This window comes from Apis florea, unplaced genomic scaffold, assembly GCF_048593485.1.
Source record: "Apis florea isolate Af1SG1 unplaced genomic scaffold, ASM4859348v1 contig_3741_pilon, whole genome shotgun sequence".
Classification (NCBI taxonomy): Eukaryota; Metazoa; Arthropoda; class Insecta; order Hymenoptera; family Apidae; genus Apis; species Apis florea.
The window spans coordinates 263,022-285,595 of NW_028256828.1; the positions used below are offsets into that span (position 1 = coordinate 263,022).

The window sequence follows — 22,574 nt, forward strand, 5'->3', positions numbered from 1 at the left end:
AAACCGGGCTAGTGGTATTACGAAGGGTGTAATGGGGATGGGTATTATACCGTGGAATTAATACAGTTAGTATTGTATGAGAATTTTTCTTCGTGGATGAAGAGAATGTAAGTAGATAGTTCTTCTTTTTTTTCTTCTGTTTTTTTAATTCTTGCTGGTGTATTAATTAAAACGATAGGCAGATTGTTTTATTGCCTCGACGAGAGAAAAGAGGGTGTATCCTAATTTATAGTATTTTTTATTTATACCGTGATGAGAGACTCGAATGCACAAAAATTCACAGGATATACGTGATAAAATATGTAAAATGTCTAATGAGATTAATCAGAATTTACATCTGCAATTTAATGATTATTAATATTTTTGTTATTTATCTTATTGGATGAGAATGATTTTTTTCTTTTTTCCATAAAAAATATGGAATAAAGAACATACGATTTGAATCATCTTCGTATATTTGTTGTTTAAAAGATAATTTAATTACACTCTCGATATACAAAGTAATATATAATTTTGTGTATATTTATTTACAAGCTTTTGTAGTTAAAAGTGTTCTGTAATTAATTATTCAAATATTCCACTCTGTGAGATGACGGTTTATCATTAGCTTTGACGAACTTTTCCGCAATTAAATATCTCCTCCAATTAATTTGTTACGCATTCGATCGTATTCCTAATCATCTTTGCGTATCCAATTTCCTTAATTAGCTCCCTTCGCAAATATTGCATTTCCAATTAACCTTTCGATTATGTCATCGTGTACCATCGTGCTTATCGATCCGCTATGCTTTGTTCCTCGAAATATTTTAAGCAATACTTCTCCATTATCCAGTTGGAAACAAAAATTTTCACGAAATTAAACCCGACTTTTTTCGTAACGCACATTTCATCGAACTGTCAATCGATGATAAATAAAATTGTAAAATATTTTCACAAAATTCTCGAATTTTAAATAAATCGTAAATTTTAAAACAAATTTAAATTTATTTCACGATACCAGATCGTGAAAAATTTCTTTAAAAATTATCAAAAGATCTCTTCCTCTTGAAGAAACAGAAACAAATTATCTTAATTGTCATTCTCAAATAAGAAGAATATTTCGAAATGAAAACAAAAAACAATGTGTTTCAATGCCAGGCCATAATTTGCTTTTTTATAATATATATATGAAAAGTACCTCTGAAATGAAAACACAATCAACTCTCTTGGATAAGTTTCTGTTTCAATGTTAAATTTCAACACGTGTTACAGGAGACTTTTATCATAAAAAAGAAACTTGAATCGCGTATGCATGCAGACAGAGAAATACAAAATCCCTATCAATTATCAATTAACCATAATAAAAATATCTGCGCTCGTCTAAAAAATTCAAAAAAATCAGTTCACCACTTTACTCGCTTGTTCCGCCATTGAAATTAAATTTCACTATCCCCCTTGTTTCCCCTCCATCACCCTGTCCCCGCGTTTATCCTCGAAAGAGGCCGCAGCGCGCTCATTTCGCCCGAGAGGCGGGAAAAAGAAGAAAGAGGGGGAAAAAAAGGAAAATCGCGGAAAACCGTCTGAACTAATTCGGAAAAACCGGCGAGGATACGCTTGAAACTGCAAGGAGCAGGCTTTCATGCTCGGTCTAACGGCGTCTCGACTCGCGAAGACGCTTTATGGAAAAAGTTTTTAATATTCTTTCTCCTTCCACCCTCCTCCCTACCATCTCTCTGCCCATCCCCACTTCTCGTTCGAGAACGAAAAAAAAAAAAAAAAGGAAAGTGGAAAATGGAAGAAACAAAGACAGGACTAATGACTAGAGGAGCACACTGGCGGATGTGATTTTCGTTGATGGAATCTACGATAGCTAAGCTTATTACAAGGAAATTCGTCTAATTCGTTCTTGAAAATCATGGTTTTAAATTCGAAAGTTGGCGGATATTATATGTAAAATTTTTTTTTTAGGTGGAAAAGTCTGTTATAGAGGATGAAATCTGCTAATACAATTTCATATGGGGAAATTTGTTTTCTTTTTTAGAGCGAGGATGTGATGTGACGAACGTTTTGCTTCACGATTTTACATAGATCTTTGATCGGATTTCAATAATTTTCAAACTTGATTTATTTTTGCACGTGATGCAACTATTATTCGACCACTTCGTATGACAATTCAAAGATATTCTGTATAATTAATATTAGAATTAGAAATAATGAAATTCAATTGAGAGATACAGAGGATTGAAATCTGAATATTTTATGTATTTAAAGTTGTTGTATTTATAATGTTACACGATTATATCTAAGGAAAACTGTTGAAAATAATTCATTTTACATGTTCAATAAAAAGAAAAACTAATATCATAGTGTATCGTAATAATTATGACACAATATTTTTAGAATTTGTATCAAATCATTAAACGTATTTCTATTTATGTATATTATCACATATTTTTGGGAAAAGATATCAGTCCCTTTGAAAGAATGGAGGATATAATGGAAAGAGAAAGAGGATAAAGGGGATGAAAGAACTCATGAGGACAGGAGAATCGTTTGTTCCTCGATATTAAATTCTACCATGGGATTTTTACCACTCCTTTAACATGGATAGATGTTGATAGATGTTTCGTTTGTGTCTTTCTTGCTTCTTTCTTGCTTTAAGTTTTTCAGGTTGGAGGAGGGATGTTGTGATTTTGGTATGAATGATAGAGATACGAGTTGAATAGTAGATCTGAGTCAAGGTTTAATTGTAATACAATATTTTGAGAAGTGTTGTGCAATTATCTATGATTGATATTTTTGATTCTAAGGAAACATAAATTTTTCAATAGATTTAAAATAAAATCTTCAATCTTTTCTTCAGAAAATTCTGATGTTTTTGTGTATTGTTGAAATTGTTCTATATATGATTAATTTGATAATTATATTTCATATTTAATTTTTAAAGCACTCTGATTATTCCTTCCAAGCTATTTCCATTCATATTTGCGAAATCTTTCCGTGGAAATAACAGAGAACAGAATTCCACGAGGAAGTCACGTTGTAATTATATTAGAGTTTTAACGTAATTATCTGCTGTAATTAATGTTATTGGAGCTTATTAAGCGAAAGTACTAATAGCAGCTTCTAGTTTCTCCATTAAAGTAAAATTTATTTCAGTTTAAGAAAGGAATTGCCCTTCTAATCGAAGCTCTCATTTAAAAAACAAAAAACAAAAGAAAAAACAAACAAACAAAATGATACATCCTGCGTAGCTGAACGTTATTTGCTTAATTTGACGATGCAATTACGAAAATTAAGTTAAAATATTCTTTTCGTTAAAACGCAAATCCTATCTTCAAAATGTATCAAGAACATTAAAATTTATTGATTATTATATCACATAATTCATAATTAAACAATTATCATAAGCAACCAATTTCTAAATTTCCTCATTAACAAAAAAACTTATTTCAACAAAAGTTTCAATTCTGCTTCTTCGTCAAAAAAAAAAAAAGGAAAATGTTCATTTTCTCAAAAATCCACGCTCTTTCCCAACCCTGAAATTCCACAAACCTTCCACCAAGCACATCGAGAGACAACGAGATGCTAACAAAAGGGTGGGCGATAAAAAATCGTGGAAAAGATGCGACGACACAAAAGCGCAGGAGGAAAATCCCGGGAAGATTCATATTCGGCGTCGAGCGACGCCAAGCCGGTGCACTCGCGTTGCGAAAGCACGTGACTGCACCAGCAAAATTAGCATACGCGGAGAACACGATCCGGCGGCCGAGATCGTCAGAAAACGCGAGTTGACAACGCGACAATGAACCTCTCCCGGCGAGGAAGCCATATCGCGGCGTGGAACGTGATCGATCGATGAGGATCTCGATCTCTTTTCGATCCTAAGATCGGTGGAACTCGTGACCTCGAACACGACGGATGCAAGACAGTGAGTAATTTGTGAATCGTGATGATCGTTGAAACGTGCGTTCTTTCTCGTCGTTGAATTCGGAGTTTCACGTTGGTTTACGGATTTTTTGGTTTCGTAGGGCGGAAGTTGGATTTGCAGTGATGAAAAATTAATTTATGTATATCGATCGAATATGTGACGAAGAGTTTGATGGAGTTTAAGCGAGTTTGACAAATAGTGTTGGATGGAATATATTATTGGAAGTTGGATTATTAGGATTTGTTATTTTGTTTTTTTTCGTTTGTTGAAAAGTTTATTATTAACAAAATATTCGAGAAAAGTTTTTGAGAATTTTAATCAACGAAGAGAAAAGTAAGTTATTTTCTTGTTTCGAAGTCGATGAATTATTTATATATATATATATATATAGCGATTTTTTTATTTGAAATTTGAAATACGAGATTTTTAAATCTTGAAAAGATATTTTGAAGTTTATCTCAGAGAAATATGTAGAAAATTCCTTTGTTGCAAAAATTGATGATATCGATAGTGTTTTTAATAAATCGCGAGTTAAAAAAGGAAGAATAATTATAAAATTACATTTATTCTAATTTTGAAATCATAGTCGAAGTGAAGATGGCGAAGAGAGATGCACGCGCTTTAAATAAATCAAATACTTCAAATAAACAAGAATCTTAACTTGGAAAGTCGGATTAAAGTGGCTTAAATACCGCGAAAAATTTCACATTCGTAAAGACAAATGTGAAAGTTGCTCGGTTCACGAATATCTTTAATCTTAAAAATAACGAAGACGTGATCTGGTTTGCACTTGAGGTAGAAATTACGTCAAAGAACATCTCTCACTTCCTTACGTTTAATTTTGGAGCCTGGGAATCTTATGAAGTTGGGTGTGATAAAATACAGCGAGCATCCAGCGTGAATCATTTTACCAAGAATTCTTCATTTGAAAAACAAATCATATTCGTATTTACAAATCGAAATTTTTTTCTTCCAACTTTTCGAACGAATTCGAACCCTGATCCATCCGTATCAAATTCATAATAATTGTAAAGAAAAACGAATTAGATTCGTCGTGTAGAAATTTTCTTTCTCTCTGAAAAAATTGATTCGAAAATTGGGTGAAAATTGGTTGTGCCGTTGTTTCAGAGTACTTGATTAGGTTTCATTAATTGTCCTGGAGGAGGAGGAACGTCGCATAGAGGAGTTACTAAATTAAAGGTCTTTGTAGTCCTCGGAGCAAAAGCACGACTGTAATCTTGCCAAGTGCGAGGAAGCATAATGGTATTGTAACACCGACTAATTTTACCGGCAATGGAAATGGCCTTTTCTTTCTTGACGTGATTACTCGTTAAGTTTGCAGACGAGCCACGTGCTCCACGTTGAATTGCAATTATTACTGTCATGTTACTTAGTAATTTATGTCACCTCCCTCTGATAAATTTTCGAGGACAATCTTCAACTATTATTAGACATTATTTCATACTTTTGTCTTCACTTGCTCGCTAACAATATTTTTATTTATAACTGAAGTGCTCGAGCAGTGAGTACAAATCGACAAACATTCGAAAGGAAGATACAGGATCTCTTGAACTGCTATGGAGATATTACTATGGAGACGGTAGAATTATTAAATCTCGAGGGAAATAAATCAAAAAGAATCATAAAATTTTCAAAAGAAACAATTGAAAACGAAAAATGAGGGTAAAAATAAAAGATGTGTATTAATTAAAATATAATGCAAAGGAAAAATATTCTTTAATTTCTACATTTCGTACACATGCGATTCTTTATTCATCACGAGTGTTACAAATATAAAGTTAATTTGATCAAATTCTATTTCTATTATATTTCCAGAAGATAATTGATAATTTATACGAGTCGTGTAAATTCATCGATCAAAATTGTACACCTAATACACGCAACACGTGATCTATGGCCACGTAGCCAGATGCACTTATTACACCCCCGCAAGAAAGTGGCGCTTGAGCCGAACGAACGTAACAAACGAGTTTCATCTGCTCGTCTTTAAGAACGCATCAGTTACTCATTTGTCGACAAAAGCGGGCAGAAATACCCGGCGACCCCGAAACCCCGCGTAATTTGCCGGCTCGTCGACGGAAAAATGGCCGAGGGCCATGGAAAACGTGTCGTGTATTTTCACCTGCGCTCCCCCATCCTGCGTTGGAAAATCCGTTGTCGGAAACTCAACTTCCTGCTCGTTTTTAAAATTGCACGACCCCTTTTCGCGCTTTCTTTTCAATCATCCGCGCACGATCGCGCCTCTGGAAACGTTCTCACTCTTTCTCGTTTGAGGTTTCGAGGTTTAGAGGGAGGGAGAGAGACTTGAAAACGATTTGAAAACAGTTCGTCGTTTAGAAATGTTGATGTTTTATCCTTTTCGTTTTATCACGTAACGTGAGATTTTCTCGCTTTGATGTCGAGTTTTTAGGAACAAGGGGAGTGAAATTGTAAGGGAGATTCGGTTCAGAGGGTGCAGAGTTTTGAAATATTACGCGGGGATATAAGATATAAGTTGTGAGAAATATCGTTTTACTTTGTCTTGAAATATTTACACGATAATGTTAATATTTACGCTGGTTTCCTTCCATAACTGTTTAATTATATATAATTATTTCGAATTTGATGAACAGTTGATAGCTGAACACGCGAAATATGCGTGAAGATTCACTTCTTTCTTTCTTCTATTTTCTATAAAAATAATTGCATTTGCGTAAACAGCCATACAGACTAATTACCACTAATTGCTTATTGAACCCATACGTGTTGCTACTAACGTCATGATTTTCATGGCGATTGACATATCGTAAATCTGATAACGCGTTGCAGCAATTAACAAGGCCGATAGCCTCTCAAACATTTAGGGTCAGTCCCTTTGCAAGCCAGCCTTCCGTGATGGAAGGAGTCTGACATCCTACGTCACCCTTGCATATGATAGAGGATTGCAACCAACTGACTATTCATGAAGCCGATGATGACTCGCCAAACATACATCCTCGATCTATTTTGATATTTAAAATGAATTTTAAATATTCATAATAATAAAGAAAAAAATTTAATCAACAATTACCTTTCAGATATCTTTGTAAAAATGAATTGGAAGCGTTTGATATAAATTGACAGACTATTAGAATTTATCAGAGAGATTTAATTTCATCCGTTGTTTATTGAAAAGTTTCTAACTAAGGATAACTCGTGCGGATCGCGATAAAATATTATTAATCGAGAACAGAAAGAAATATAATATGTAACTCGTGTTTTGCAAGTACTCTCGTTTACACTTTGGCGTTGCATGCCGTTTGGGTTAACGAGTTTGTAAATTTGTCTGACACTCGTACCATACCCATAACACGACTTCTACACGCCATCTCTGTGACAAATTAATGTTACGGTGTCGAGTTTGAATTTTAGATGAGATAGTTGTTGGTTTATCGAATCGCGAGTTGCATCTAAGGTAGAATATCTCTTGTAGGTTGACTTCATACTCGTGGTTTACATACTGGTAGTTCGGTTATGCATTCTCGTTCCCTTTAATCTCCACGACTCGCTTATTTCTAAACCAATTTTAGGGAAAAGATATCGTTTTCACTGTGAGAACGATACGTTCATTTTGTATATATTTTATTATTCATTTTATTCTGCAATTAAATATAAAATTAGGATAGGCAAATTTAAATTTATCTACGTTTAACGTCACAAAAATGAAGTATTGAGAGTCACAAATTGAAAAATTGTAAGAGAAAACTAATAATTTTGCTATCATTCCATTCAAAATCGATTCAAAAAAAAAAAATCATAGAAAAAATCATGCCATTCAAGTCACTTTTTGTTTTATTCAAATATCTCAATTGGTTGCCGAGATATAAGGATTCAAAGTCTCCATAATACTTAAGAAGTTATGAATGAATCTGCGATTCGTACAATTTTTCCTGGAAATACCTTCTTCCTTCCAGGAATCGCGTCTGTCACTTGTCTGGAGTTTGAGATAGGTCAGTGAGATGAAGTGCGAGCGAGAGGTTCGAATAAACGATTTAAAAAATTGTCCTTTTCTTTAAACGAAGATATCTCGGGAACCGGAAGTCGTATCGGGATAAATGAAAAAGCGTTTTAAAGGGGAAGATTCGATGCTTCTAATAATCGCTCATTCGTTGATAAAAAATTATTATGTTCGGAATTATAGCGATTCGAACTTTTCCGAATTTTAATCTATTTTGAAATTAAAAACGAAATTAAAAATATACTCTTCTTTTTATCTCGAGAACGGAGAATCGTATTGAAATAAAGGAAAGAGCATTTTAAAGGATAACGTTTCGCGCTTCTAATAATTATCTATCCATTGAGAAAGAATTATTGTCTTCAGAGTTTTAACCGTTTAAAAATTTTCCTAATTTTAGGAATTGAAGTTTAACCAAGATAAATTATATATTTATTTATTTTTTAAAATATGTTGCCTACAACGATTTCACTAATACTGTATTAAAGGCTCTAAATTTAAAGAGTTATCTTTCCCTCACTTCTCTATTCCTGTGCAACTAATTGCTCGAATTTCAATTTCAATTTCGCGAAGATATTCGAATACATCAATCACGCGCGTCCCAATTTAATTTATACCATGTCGATTCTATCTAATTGAAATTCCTTGTAAACATAACCTACAATGTATCACAGAATCTCTCGCAGGCGTACACGTCTCCTAAACAACTTTTAAACCCGTGTCCAATACAAAGAATCCATTTCCACCGAATTAAACATTTTCCTCTCTCTCTCTCTCTCTCTCTCTCTCTCTTCTACATTTTCCTAAAATTCTAAAAATAGCCGAAACACACACACCTCGAACGCAGAGCCAGCATACCATACCCTCCCTCCCCCTGTTACGTTAGACAAACTAACAAACATTAAACATTAAACGGGTCAACGATAATCCCTTGCCTTTTGACAAGTTTTCGCCACTCTCGCAGCAACGTTTCGTTATCGTTATTCGTAGGTTTAACACCGCCATAAATTGCGACTCCCCTATTATATCCCTTCCTCGCGCGTTTAAAGTTTCCCGCCAAAGTTCACTCTCGGTGAACTCTCCATTATCGTTATCATTGTCGTCCTCATTGTTCACGTATCGTGATAATAATAATAATTATTATTATTTTCCAACCGAAATTTCGAATTGTGTTTCGCGAGGGGGAAGTTGGAGAGGGAGGAGGAATCTATCGTGGAGGCGAGAAACCATCGAATTCCGGCTGGGACTAAATTATTTTGCCTGTCGCAGAATTTTCGAACGTAGGATGGCGATTCGTGGCCGTGGTCGTGGACTGCGTATTGTGTGGCTTCTACGAGATATATTCTGTATCTCTTCCTTCCACGTGTGTGTGTGTGTGTGTGTGTGGATGTGTCACGGTCTGAGGAAATTGGGTAATTCTGTTTCGAAAGTGGAGTTCCGTGAAAGAGGGAAGCCGGCTAGCTGGGGTAGTTTGGTTTGGAGTAACTTGGACGTTACATTGTTTTCTTTGGAATTGCGTTAGCTCGCTTTGAACAGGCGTAATTGAATGGTTTCAACACATGGTTCCGACGGTTTTCCAGGTAATTGTTTTAGAGTTTTTAACGTATCGAGTATTTCGTTGTTGTTGTATTCTTTGGTTATTTCTTCAGTTTTTCAGTTCTATTCTATTTCTGTTGGATTTTCTTTTTGGATTCTTTTCCTTTTGATTATTTTTGAAGCTTGTCTCTGCGTCTCTTAGATCTCTGGTTGTTACCCTTTGGATATTTCATTAATTTTAATTCTTCCTTCTTATCGATTCCCGATTAGTTATTATTTTAATTGATTTAAAATTTTCCTTCCATTTGTTGAATTTTCTTGAATTCTTCGTCCGCTCGGTCAATTTAAATAAATAATATTTTCTCTCCTCGAAATCGAATCAATTTTCCACGATCCTGTTTAAATATTCTTCACGTTAAATTCTTTCTTCCAATCGAATGCAGAATTGCATTACCCCATTGTTGTATATCCGTGCAACAAATATTAAAAAGTTGCAATTCGCCCCAAGCGAACTGACAAATCCCACGCTTATACATAAAGTCGATAATAAAGTTAGCTCTCTGCTCTACACGCTACGTTTCCCTTCTTTTTTTTTTTTTTTTTTTTTTCCCCCTTTTCTTTTTCCTTTTTCCGTACGTACGTATCTCTGAACAAAAAAGGAACGAGCACACAGATTGCACACGATTCCACAGTAAAGATTAAAGATTCAATGAAAGCTTGTCGTCTCGACATTTTACAAACGTTTTCCGGGAACTACTCCTCCAACTTCTCCAGGTTAAAAATACCGGGGATGGTAATTATTCAAAAGCGGGCAAATGGGTATTTTGACATGGTCATGCTTGGGAACGACGTCATCGACCGTTCTATGGAACTCCATGCGTGGGAATATGGAGTGAGTCATTTGAATAGGGCCAATTTAGCGACTATCATATATTTTTATAACATGCGAAACGTGAAGAATTCAAGATGCGAACACTGCGTTTGGGAAAAAAACGAAGACAACAAAAGTGTATAATAAACCTTCGTGACGATCACGAAGAATTTTAAATTCGTATCTTTTCGAATGTATCGTTGAATTAATGTGAATCGAATTGACAAATACAGTTGTTCGAACTTGGCGATTATAAAAATTTTTTTTTGATAAATATTCTTGCAGAACAATTTCGATATCGAACAACGATATCGAAATGAATTGGCAAAATTATAAATTTATAATTTTGTGTTGAATGACTTTATGAAAAATTTTATTATTTTTTTTTAAATTTATTAATCGATAATGGAATTTATGGTAACGTTTCACTAATCATAATAATTCAATTATGTAAGATGTAAGTCCTGGAATATTTCTTTGAATATTAAATTCAAAAGGAACGTTTATAAATAGATACAAATTTTAAATAGAATCTTGGCTCGGGAACGAAAAATATTTAAATTTGTGGTATTTTGAGTAGAGAGTTATAAAAGAAGCACGACTGTAATAAAACGATCCCTCTATTTCTTCAGTGTCACGAACGAAGCGATCATAATTGTTTTATAAATACACAATGCAAAAAGAATATTCATTTTTACTCATGTTCTCTTTTTTTTAAGGCCGACCTCTTTTACGACCACGAATCCTGTCGTAATAACAAGACGAGGAAAAATTTACAAAAGGATCGCAAAAGAATATTCTTAACAAATATTTACGATATCTACTTAAGATCGATTTAAGGATAAAAGCGTAACGAGATTATCACTTTGAACAATCGAAAATTTCAGACACTCGATGACTCATTCGATTCCAGATCGCGCGAACCGAAAGATTTATCGACGCGTGATAGAGCACGTTTTCCTACAAGGACACCCTGTATACTTGCTCCAACGATAATTTAGTGTCAGGGAACTATAGTGGTTGTAAAACTCGCGCGCAGGAATACCTCGAAGCCTGTCTGTTGCTTGGAACCATAAACAACGATCTCTTATTTCAACGACATTCCCTACGTCTCTGTTCTTTCTCGTCGCAGGTGCAGTCGAATGTATGATAAATTATATTTGACAAAAGAATATGTTGCTCGATCGAGGAGCTAAGATTTCCACCCTAGGATCCCGTAAGTCGTTATTTATCTGGGAATTTTCGATTTACGCGGATTTCTCATAGGTCATAGGTTAAATGAAAAGTGGATATATTTATTTCGTTATTTTAAGATTTATAGGGGAGATCGTAGAAATTGATACGCCATTCTTTTTCTTTTTTTTTAATTTTTTACGTTAATTGATACGATGAAATTGGATACGATAATTAATTAATATACAGATTCTGAATAATATATAATAATAAAAATAATTGTATATCTTTCGAACAATTTAATAATAAATTCCATAAAATTTTCGATTATATATTGTTTCTCGAATACAAAATAATCTTCGACAAATAAATTCAATTCAAAACATTCGACTAATAAATAAAAAAATTATTTATAATTAAATAATTTAATTGTAGAATAAAAATAAATTAGAACAAAATCAAATATAATTTTTTTCTTTATTTTGGAAAGTAAGACTGGCCTGTGTGATAAGATACTCAGAAGTTTCGAGCACTCTAGAAGATCGAACTAGCTTCTCACTTTGAGAAACGCGAATTTCGAAAGTTCGTAGACTGGACGCGGGAAAATTCGAAGATAAGATCGATTTCTAAGTAATTCTACTTTGAACGAGTACTTAGCCGTCCCCGCTTTCAAGTTAGGAACAGGCAATACCTCATTGGAGATCCATCCTCTTATGCGAAACTTAGAGGATTAGGAAACTTACGAAGATTCTGAAATATGACATCATAAGCTAGTGATATTTAGTCTTAGGGTTCGGAATATCCTTTAACAATCTATGCTAAGACGAATTAAGAATATTAATTTTAGACATCACTGAAAAATATTCGAATTTCTTAATCGTCATCCTTCGATTTCTTAAGCTTTTAAAATAGAAGTGAGTATAATTTTTTATAATTCATTGAAAAAATTAATTCTATTCCTGCATTTCTATATTAATTCTTTTTTCTTCTATTTTATTTAAAGTTGGAAAGTCACAATTCATAAAAGCGATACAATTATTCGATTATTTCTAACTTTTAAATAATCATTTTCCAAAATTTGTCAAACTTATTCCTTAAAAGTAATTGAAAAGTATTCCCCAATCTACCAAGCTTGTCGACTCGAAAAGAGAATGTTCTTTTTCAGAATCGAATAAATGGTTCGACGATTTTTAACGATATTGCGTATGCAACACTAACGCCTCGGGGAAACCGTCCCATCGACAGAATGACGAACGTTCCAGGTAGTCGTTGGTTACTCCCAGGGCTTATAAATCAGGCGATATTTCCTGTTTCGACGTTCACGGAGACGTCCTGTTTCTCGCGTGCCACCTTAAAGTCAATCCTCGAGCGAAACCTTTCTGATCGAAGTAACCTCTCTTTCCATTTTTAGATTGCTTGCAAATATTCGAGTATCTACACTTTTGCCCGATCTTCGCCTGCAGTTCCAACTCTTTCAAATCTCCTCGTTCACAATGGACAGATGTATCGTTTTAACTTACCTTTCTCTCGATTGTTATTTATCTTTTCAAGTCTTATTCTGATATCCCAAGTATGAATAATATGATAAGAGAAAATTCTTATTTTTTAAATTTAAATATATTGCAAATTATAACAGTATAATTTCTGATTTTCACATTTTGGAATGCGAAGCACTCTCGAAAGAAATATTTCGAGAAACGAATGTCCATTCTTGCAGAAAGACCGATTCATCCGATTCAAGTTCAAAAGAAAAAATACTTTTTTCTCGTTTATTCTCGTTCGAAATATAAAAAGTTAAATTAATAAGGAAACTTTGGAAGAACTTTCGTAATATTTGGAGGATATTAATTTACAGGGCGCGTAAAGTTCGAGAAATTAAAAGATAACAAAGAAGAAGATTATCCGATTCCAATATTTTTCTAAGTCTCTTGTGCAATTACAAACTATTCCATCATTCGTATTACAAACACTCTACTTTCTAGATTAAATTGCACATAATGTAACGCTGTGAAAACTTGTTCAAACAAACTTCTCACAATCTACGTACGTATCATATTCTACAAATCGATCGGAAAAAGGGGGGAGAAAAGAAACGTGTCTCCTCGAAAGGGGAAGCTTTTTTCCCAAGGACTAGAATGGAGGAACTAGAATAGAGAGAGAGATGGTTAACTGGACGCTCGTTCATAAGTCATAAGCTCGGAAGCTTGTAATCGAACGTGACACGGCCGTCCGCCAGCGGCCAAAATTAGATCACGCCAATATCCCGTGTAAATTATCGCGATCAGGCATCCGGAGGGAGGCGAGCCGTTCGAGGAAACTCTGGCCGACCGATTACCATAATGCAGATTGCCTTTCGTATTTATAACCGGCGTTAATTAACTCGTCGCCTCCCGCGCGAGGATTAATCCGCCTCGGCGAGCATTCCTTCGCCTCTGTTGATATTCCAACGAGATCGACGAATGATGAATCGGGGGGAGGGAGTCGAGCATGCTAATTGACGTTTTATCGTGTCTTCGTGTCCTCGTTTCGTTGCTTCCTAGATTCAAATAGTTGTAGTTTCTGCTTTATTTCCACCAAATTGTGCACCATTACGATAATTTCAACACTCGCAGCATCCAACTTGAGATGTCTGTCTGTCACAAATTTGTGCCTCGAACTTCAAAATTTCTAAATTCGAAACGAATAAACATCCCCTAGAAATTAAGGAGAGAGTAATTTTAAGAAGATCGTAGGAAAATTAATCCACCTAAAATCCTCCTCCTTCTCGTTAACGTCCATCGTAAATATGGCGGAGCAAACAGGCGCGAAGTTTTCTCCACGATCAATCAGGCTGTGTTACGCGACTTCTTGTTTCGAAGGGGGAGAAAGAGAGAGAGAGAGAGAGGGAGGCACAGCCCAAGGCCGTGTTTCCACGGCGTTCGTTTGCGTCCGGGCACACGCAATTTCCATTTTTCAAAGGGGCCAACGCGGGCGTAGGCCGATGGAAACTTGACGAAACCAAATATGCGGCTGATGCCGCTTTGATCAGCTTCTTCTCTCCGACAGAGAGGAAACCACCCTCCTCCATCGCGTCTCCTCTCCTTTTTCCATCGAGCATACCACCCAATCTCCGAGTTAATGTACGTCGTCTCTGTTTATGTACCTCTTCCGGTCTAACGCAGTTGCAAAAATTTTTTCCTCCCCTGTGAAATAATTAACGTGGACGATTTTAATATAGACCGATAAGGATTGATTGTATAAATAATGTAAGTGTACAATTTTTGTATTCAAATTTAAAAATTCAATTTTATTCTAAAGTTTTTACAAAAAGAAAAAGTGATTTTGTTTTACGTGGCATGTGAAATATTTGTGCAATCAGTTCATGGTGAATAAATTTTCAATCTCCGTTTAATTTAATCCATTTTCCATCGAATTGTTTGTAAATAATTGAACATCTTGCAAATACATGGACGGTATTTTTTGAAATAATGTGATATATTCGCAGAAAAATCTGGTTAAAACAAATCGAAGTAGACGATAGTTTTGCTTTCATATTCGAAAAATGGGTCGATATTTTAGCAGATAGAAAGATACAGAGCATGAGAAACACGTTTTTCTTCGCTTCGTCTTTGCAAATATCACGGAGCCGTGACATTTCGTCAACGTGGAAATCAGTTTAGAATAAATAACTTCTGCTAAAAGGGCGACGTCCATATCCAAACCAACTGGAGATTGATAATTCAAACAGAAATGTCGAAACACAATGTTATAATATATATTCGCTAGAAAAAAATTCTTTTTAAAAGTTAAAAGAATCGTTGCCCATTCCTTCTTGTAAAAATCGCAAGACCATATAATCTCTATTCTTAGAGGATAGCGTGTAATAAATACACCGTGATAATATCGGAGCAACACAAATAAAATACCATGAGATCGAATTCAAGAGTAGTAATTTATCATTGAGCACAAAGAAGCTTAACTTATCTTGAAACAGTTAAAACCCAAAGCACTAAAAGCATCCATGCATAAAACTAGAATATATACGTATTATAGAACAGATTTATATCCAATAATAAAATCCAAGTAGTGACTTGGCATTGCAAAATACGATGCCTATAAAAGTCGCTAAATCTATAAATACGAGCATACGTTAGATATTGATCCGGACAATCATCCTTTTTGACGTGTTTTCATTGTTTCGTTCTCAGAAAATCATCGTCTCAACAGTGTTCAATTTATTTCCCATTTTTAACAAGATTTATCTGTTCAACTTCTACTCGTTAAACCATCGTTCTTTACCTGTAATAAAAGACAAATTCATTTCAAAATTTAATTAATCTCGATCGAGGAATCGAATAAAACGATTTCTTCGAAAAGAGAGGGATGGAAAAATGGCGAAAGAATAAAAAAAAAAAAAAAGTACAAAATTCAAAAAGAGATAGAGACGAGGAAGTTTTAATAGGATCGAAATAGCGGACCATGTCCAGCCGGAAAATCCAAATTTATGAACCTCCGGAAGGATTTAATTTATTTAAATTTCCGGGCAGAGAGCTCTCAGCTTTAATCCTGATTTACCACGTGGCTTTTCTTGTTGCGCCACGCACGCCGACCACCAAGCTTAAGCGGTCTGTTATCACGCGACTGCTTATAAAGCGTGTTTGCACGGCCGATAAGCGCCAGTTTTCGAACAGGATAATGGCGAACGCCTCGTGACTTCCGGTATCGAGCGAAAGTTTCGTCGTCTTTATTTCGAAGCCTTCAAAATATCCTCCCCAATTCGTAATAACGTTATTAAAATATTTATATAAATATGTGCGACGAAGTCGAAGATAATTTCACGATTGCTGTGATCGATCTATAATATCTGTATAAATTGAAATTGAACGCTTTTAATTTTTTTTTCCTTGATTCGGGTGTCAATAACGTCGAATAATTAATAAGGTTTTACTCAACGTGGCAAACATTTATGTATCGAATAGAATAATTAATCTCATATAACGGATATATTCTCTCTCGATAATCATTTATTCAATCATTGGTTCTGCTGCGTATTTAGCGTGTATTTCAAAAAAAGTGATAAAACTTGAAAAACTATGCATATTCTTCTCAATTTGGGAAAAAACAAGAAACTAGAAGTTTATGTTAAATGTAATACAATAATGATTGGCAAAAATTTTATCTCGTTTAGAAATGTTTGAACGAATAAAGATTTCATTATACTTCTTTCTAAATAATTCAACAAATTTAGATAGGATCAAGAAGAATAATCTCTCTACTTGATTGAGTATAAAAATTTTAAACTTCCTCTCATTTGAGAATATCCAAGAATTGCATTCGAATTTATCAAAATCGAAGATCAAACTTAAACTTCCAGCAAACTTCCTATTTAACAAACAAGCACCAACTTCCACATACTTATCGTCTCGACTCCTCGAGGCAAGTGTACTTCCTGCACACCTGTATCTCGCGACAATGCAACGTGTTCCTCTCTACATCGTGTTTCCTCTCGATGAGAGGGGAGGGGATCGCATTAATCACTCGAGAACGGACACAATGGCGTGCGAAGTTCATCTAATCGACTTCCTAATCTCTAGACAATCGATCAAAAACGTGTAACGAGAAAGGGGAAAGAAGATGGACCTACACATTTTTATAGAGAATGCCAAGATGCATAGATTGATGTATTAAAAAGTATATGATGCTGTTTAAAAAAATAAAATTGAGTTTGATTAGTTTTTATGAGTTCACGAAAAAATTGAAGACAGAATATAGTCTTTTCGAAACCATTCAACTTTTATTCGAAGCACTTTTTAATATTACGAAGAATAAATGAAATGTTTAATAACAAAAATAATATCGAAATTCCTTGAGCGATAGTTTTTGTTCAAAAATTCGATTTTGTATTAGGAGAACATGATATGATGACAAGAGGTCGATCGAAAAATTTTTCTAAGAAATGATATCAAATCATTGGAAATTTCCAAATTCGAACGAAAAATTCGATTTTGTATTAGGAGAACATAGTATTACAGGAAATATTTTTCCAAGAATTTTAACAGTTTTTGGAGATGATGTCAAATTTTGAGAATTTATAAAATTCTTAGAACAAAAAGATATCAAGTTCTTGGAATTTTCTTCGAATTATAGATTGAAATTTTTCTTTAATTTTTTGTATCAGCAGAATATAATTTAATAAAAGGTTTTAAATATTCATCTTACATTTACTATTTGCATACTTATTTTCTCTACCAAGTAACACTTTTTTCCAGAGCTTTAAAATATTTTTTACGCAGTTTATTATTATTATTATTAAATGTAGATATTCTTTTTTATATATAATGAAAGCTATATCATAATGAAAGTTATCATGTTTTATAATACTAAAATAATAAAATTTTTTTTACTTCTAATAGAGTTAAAATTTTATTTTATATTCATTATTTAGAATATAATATATCTCGTTTGTTTTACATAATATTAAAAAACGTTTCAGATAAAAGTTAAATGGTTTCGAAAAAAAATATTCTTATATATTTAATTTTACTATACGTTAATCCATAGAGAATTTATGAAAGTTAATGTTATGATTTTTTTAAATAGAATCTTACATTCTTTAATGCTTCAATAAATGCATTTATCATTCTCTATGAAAAAAAAAGTATTAAATCCCATATAGCAAATAATTTAATTTAATTAAATATTTTTTAAATTTTTAATAGTTTTTTTCTATGAATGCCTTAGTACATTTTTATAGAGAATACTGTTGCATCTATTAGTTAAAAGATATACAATTTTATTTAAAGAAACATCGTTCAATTTCCATAAGGCTTCAATGCATTCATTTGTGAAACATTAAGAAAAGAATATTTTTCTTTTTAAACTATATAACTTTTATCTCATTTTTTAATATCTCATTATTAATATCCTATATTTTCTTTTAATCTTTTAGAAATAGATAAACTGTTAAAAAATGATTAATTCTTGAAAATATAATTGATTAAAGGTAAGTATAAGAAGATAAATGAAAAAAGATAAGTATAAATTCTATTCTCTTTACATCTATTATTCTGATAAAAAGTCAAAAAATATCAGTCTTGGAATTCTAAGAAAAATTTGTGTCACCTCCTATTAATTTATATTCTCCTAATACAATGTTAAAAATTCGACTAAAAATTTTTATTACTCGAAAATTCGATTTTGTATTAAGAGAATATAATTTGATAGGAAATCGATCGAGAAATTTTTCCAAAAATTTTAGCAGTTTTTGGAAATGACATCAAATTCCTGGAATTATCGAAGTTTTTGAATAAAGAAAATTTTTAGTATATTTAAAAATTTTTTTTAAATTTTGGGCCAGAAAATTAAAATTTCGTTTTGTTTGCACATAGTTTATTTATTTTTTCAATATTTATTTATATTCTCGGTTTATTTACATTTTTGGTGTTTATTTAAAAAAAATTTCGATAATTTAAAAAATCATTTGTAAAATATTTATCTTTACTTACCTTTTATAACTTACCTTTTTATAGCTACTGTTCTTTGAAGTATTAAACATTTTTTAACAATTTTCTTAATTCTAGAAATATTTATTTTTACTTACCTCGTTTTTATCTTTTTACGTTTTTTTATCTTTTTCACTGTTTCTTGATTAATTGTTTTTCAATTATTTACTTAATTAAACTAAAGGATTTATTTAATTAAACTAAATATAGATAATTAGAATATAAGAATATAAAAATATACAGGATTGATGGATATAAATATAAGAATATAGGAATATAGGAATATAGAAATATACAGGATTAAAGAATATGTATAATAGAAGTATAAAAGTACAGGAATATACAGGATTAAGGAATATGGATAATAAAAGTATAGGAATACAAGAATGAATACAATTAAAGAATATGGATAATAAGAGTATAGAAACACAGGAATATTCAAGATTAAGAAATATGAATAATAGGAATATAGAAACACAGGAAAATATATAAGTACATTTTTACAGCTACTGTTTTTTGCGGTATTAAATATTTCTCAACAATTTTCTCAATTTCTAGAAATACTTATCTCAACTTATCATTATTTATTTATTTACCTTTTCTTAGCTACTATCTTTTGTGGCACTAAAAATTTATTAAATTTATTAAATATTAAAAACATTTACCATTTAAATATTTACCATATTATTATTTCAGTACTTTCTCATTTTGGCACAGAAATTAATTAATTCTTCTTTTATTTAAGTTGATAGAAGGATTTTTAGTTGTTTTTGAAAATGATCAAACTAACGAACATTTATCATATATTTATCATTGTCATACTTACTTTTTTACCATTTTTCTTACTGTTACCATTTTTTCAAAGACTTAAAACATTTCTTTTCTACAGTTTACACAAATTTAGATATTTATTTCTTTCAAAACTTATTTCTATTAAAAAATAACAAAAATTTTTTACGCATCTTTAATCATTTTAATATTTTTTAAATAATTCAAGAATATACTGAACACTGTATTTCTACCGTATGGAATATTTTATTTGCTTTTAATAATATTAAAATATAATTATTAAAACAATATTAAAAAGTATTTCAAATGAAAGTTAAATGGTTTCGAGAGGGACACATTCTATTGTTATTTATTTTTTTAAACATAGAAGCATAAAGAATTTATAAACACATTTTTTTAAATAGAACTGTATATTTTTTAATACATTATTTATTGATGTTTTTTTAGCATTTTCTATCTAAAAAAAGTATCAAGCGATATATAGCAAAAAACTTACAATTTCGAAAACAAATAAATTTAATTAAATATCTTTTAAGCTAATGATTTTTTACTATAAATAATTCTACACATTTTTGTAGAGAATGTCAAGATGCATAGATTAGTATAATAAAAAATATATGATTTAAAAAAATAAAGTTGAGGTTGACAAGTTTTTTATGAATCTACGAAAAAATTAAGGGCATCAGAATCTAACCTTTCGAAATCATTCAACTTTTATTCGAAATATTTTTTAATAATATGAATAATAAACGAGATATTTAATAAAAAAGATTAAGATCGAAATTTTCTGAACCATGATAAAATATTTGTCCAAAAATTCGATTTTGTATCAGGAGAATATGATATGATAGAAGGTCGATCGAAAAATTTTTCCAAGAAATGACATCAAATTTTCGGAATCTCTAAAATTTTTGGAAATGACATCAAATTCTGAGAATTATGAACTAATATCAAATTCTTGGAAATTTCCGAATGTTCGAACAATAGAACAAAACTTTCGGCCAAAAATTCGATTTTTTGTTAGGAGATAATATAATTACAAAGGAATTTTTATACATTTTTCATACATTTATTCACAATTATACATAACATAACATTTTTTTTCATAATTTATGTAAATTTAGATATTTTCTTTTTGCACACTTATTTTCTATCATAAATGCTATCTTTTTAGCGTTTTTTATCAATTTTTTAATTTTTGAAAAATTCAAGCACTGTATTTTTTTATTTGAAATATCTCTATTGTTTTTAATAACCGATTACATAATATATTATACCGAATAACATTATTTGATATATCATGCTTGCTTTTGCAAATATTAAAAAATGTTTCGAATAAAAGTTAAATGGTTTTGGATTAGAAGCGTTTGTTTTAACGCGATTTTTTCATTTGTTTTCTGAATGGTCGAATATCCGCCAATTCGTCGATGAGATTAGACTCGCTGAAAGTTTATTCGTATCTCTCGGTTAAGTAATTGGAAGATCTCACCCCCGGGTGATTTATTACCTGGTTTCTTCGACGCAGTGAAAGACGAAGGGTTAGAGATCATTGCCAGAGCTCTGACCAATGATCGATCGTTTCGATAGGTGGAATAGATCGATTCGTGACCCAACGCTGTTTGAGTCGTGATTAACCTTTCAATGATGGAGATCGAGTTGGAATTTTCTTTTTACGATGGAGAAATTTTATTCTATTTTATTATTTTCATCGTGTAAAATTCTCTGAAATTCTCGATTTCTTTTTTTTTTTCTTGCTTGTAATTTCGATTTAATTAGCATGTGGGGATAATATGTAGTTTGCGAAACATATATATCGTTCTAATTTTTTATTTTTATAAAGATTCGAATAAAAAGCCTTCACTATTTGTTATCAACTAATATTCGTATTCTCTTCGTCTATCATATAATAAATTTTATGAAATATCTTGAAATATCTTCCAATTCTAAATCTAATGATTCTTGGACTTAAATAGACTAATACTTTTTTCTAGAAAATATCAACAAGTAACAAAACAAAAGCAATAAATGAAAGAATTAGTAATATCAGAAATGTGATATTTCTCCATTCAATTCAATTCTATGTAAAAAAAAAGTCAGACTGAATCACTTTGAATCAAAAAAACATGACAATCTATGAGATGCATAGGGATTAAACGATTTAAGAAGGAAAAACGAATCGCACGAAGTTTATCGTGGTTCTTCAAAGTGACGTTTAATTCTTTGGTTCCAGGTCAGAACGACATCAAGAAGCTGCGAAGGGAGAACGAGCAGCTACGTAGAGAGATATGGAGCCTCAGAGACGAGTACGACAAGCTCGAGGAGATACTGAAGAGGCAGAAGAGCCGCGGAGAAAGCGAAGAATACGAGGTAAGGGTGGCTATCCAAAGTTGGGTGGATTAGCGAAGATGAGTGATCGATGCGTCGATTTTCGGGATTTCGACCGTTTGATTGATAGCGAAGTTTGTTTTCGAAGCTGGATTCTGGTTTGTAAGGTTACTGATGGGATATTAATGTACGAATTACGTCATGAGAACGAATATCGACGCTAAAGCGATACCTATTATATCCCTTAATCCTATTATATAATCTTTCAATTTTCGTGCCTTTCAACTTCAAAAAATATTTATGTTACGAAAAAGACGAATATCAATTTTTGATCGAAAGCAACTAGATAAATATAGTGATTATGAACCAATTATTAGGATTAATATAGATTACAGAGCAATATTTGTATCATACGATTAATATGAAATGGAACTAAAATTAAACGTAACAAAATTCAAATAAAATCTTAGGGAAAAGTTTTTACCAAAAACTAAA

The 22,574-nt window shown here is 32.1% G+C and overlaps 2 protein-coding genes across 10 annotated transcripts in view; one reads left to right on the forward strand and one right to left on the reverse strand.

The window, feature by feature from the left end:
- The window catches only part of Ror (tyrosine-protein kinase transmembrane receptor Ror), a 267,537-nt gene that overhangs the window by 179,824 nt on the left and 65,139 nt on the right, over positions 1–22,574 (reverse strand). The window lies entirely within an intron of this gene.
- Positions 1–22,574, forward strand: part of LOC105734977 (uncharacterized) — a 52,562-nt gene that overhangs the window by 26,329 nt on the left and 3,659 nt on the right. For 7 of the 8 annotated variants that reach the window (XM_086914785.1, XM_086914784.1, XM_086914788.1 and 4 more), the window contains one exon: positions 21,985–22,121. In XM_086914785.1, coding sequence (XP_086770911.1) covers positions 21,985–22,121 — 137 coding nt within the window. Of the gene's footprint in view, positions 1–3,777; positions 3,911–21,984; positions 22,122–22,574 lie in introns of those variants that run through there. The other variant, XM_031915448.2, reaches the window with a different exon arrangement.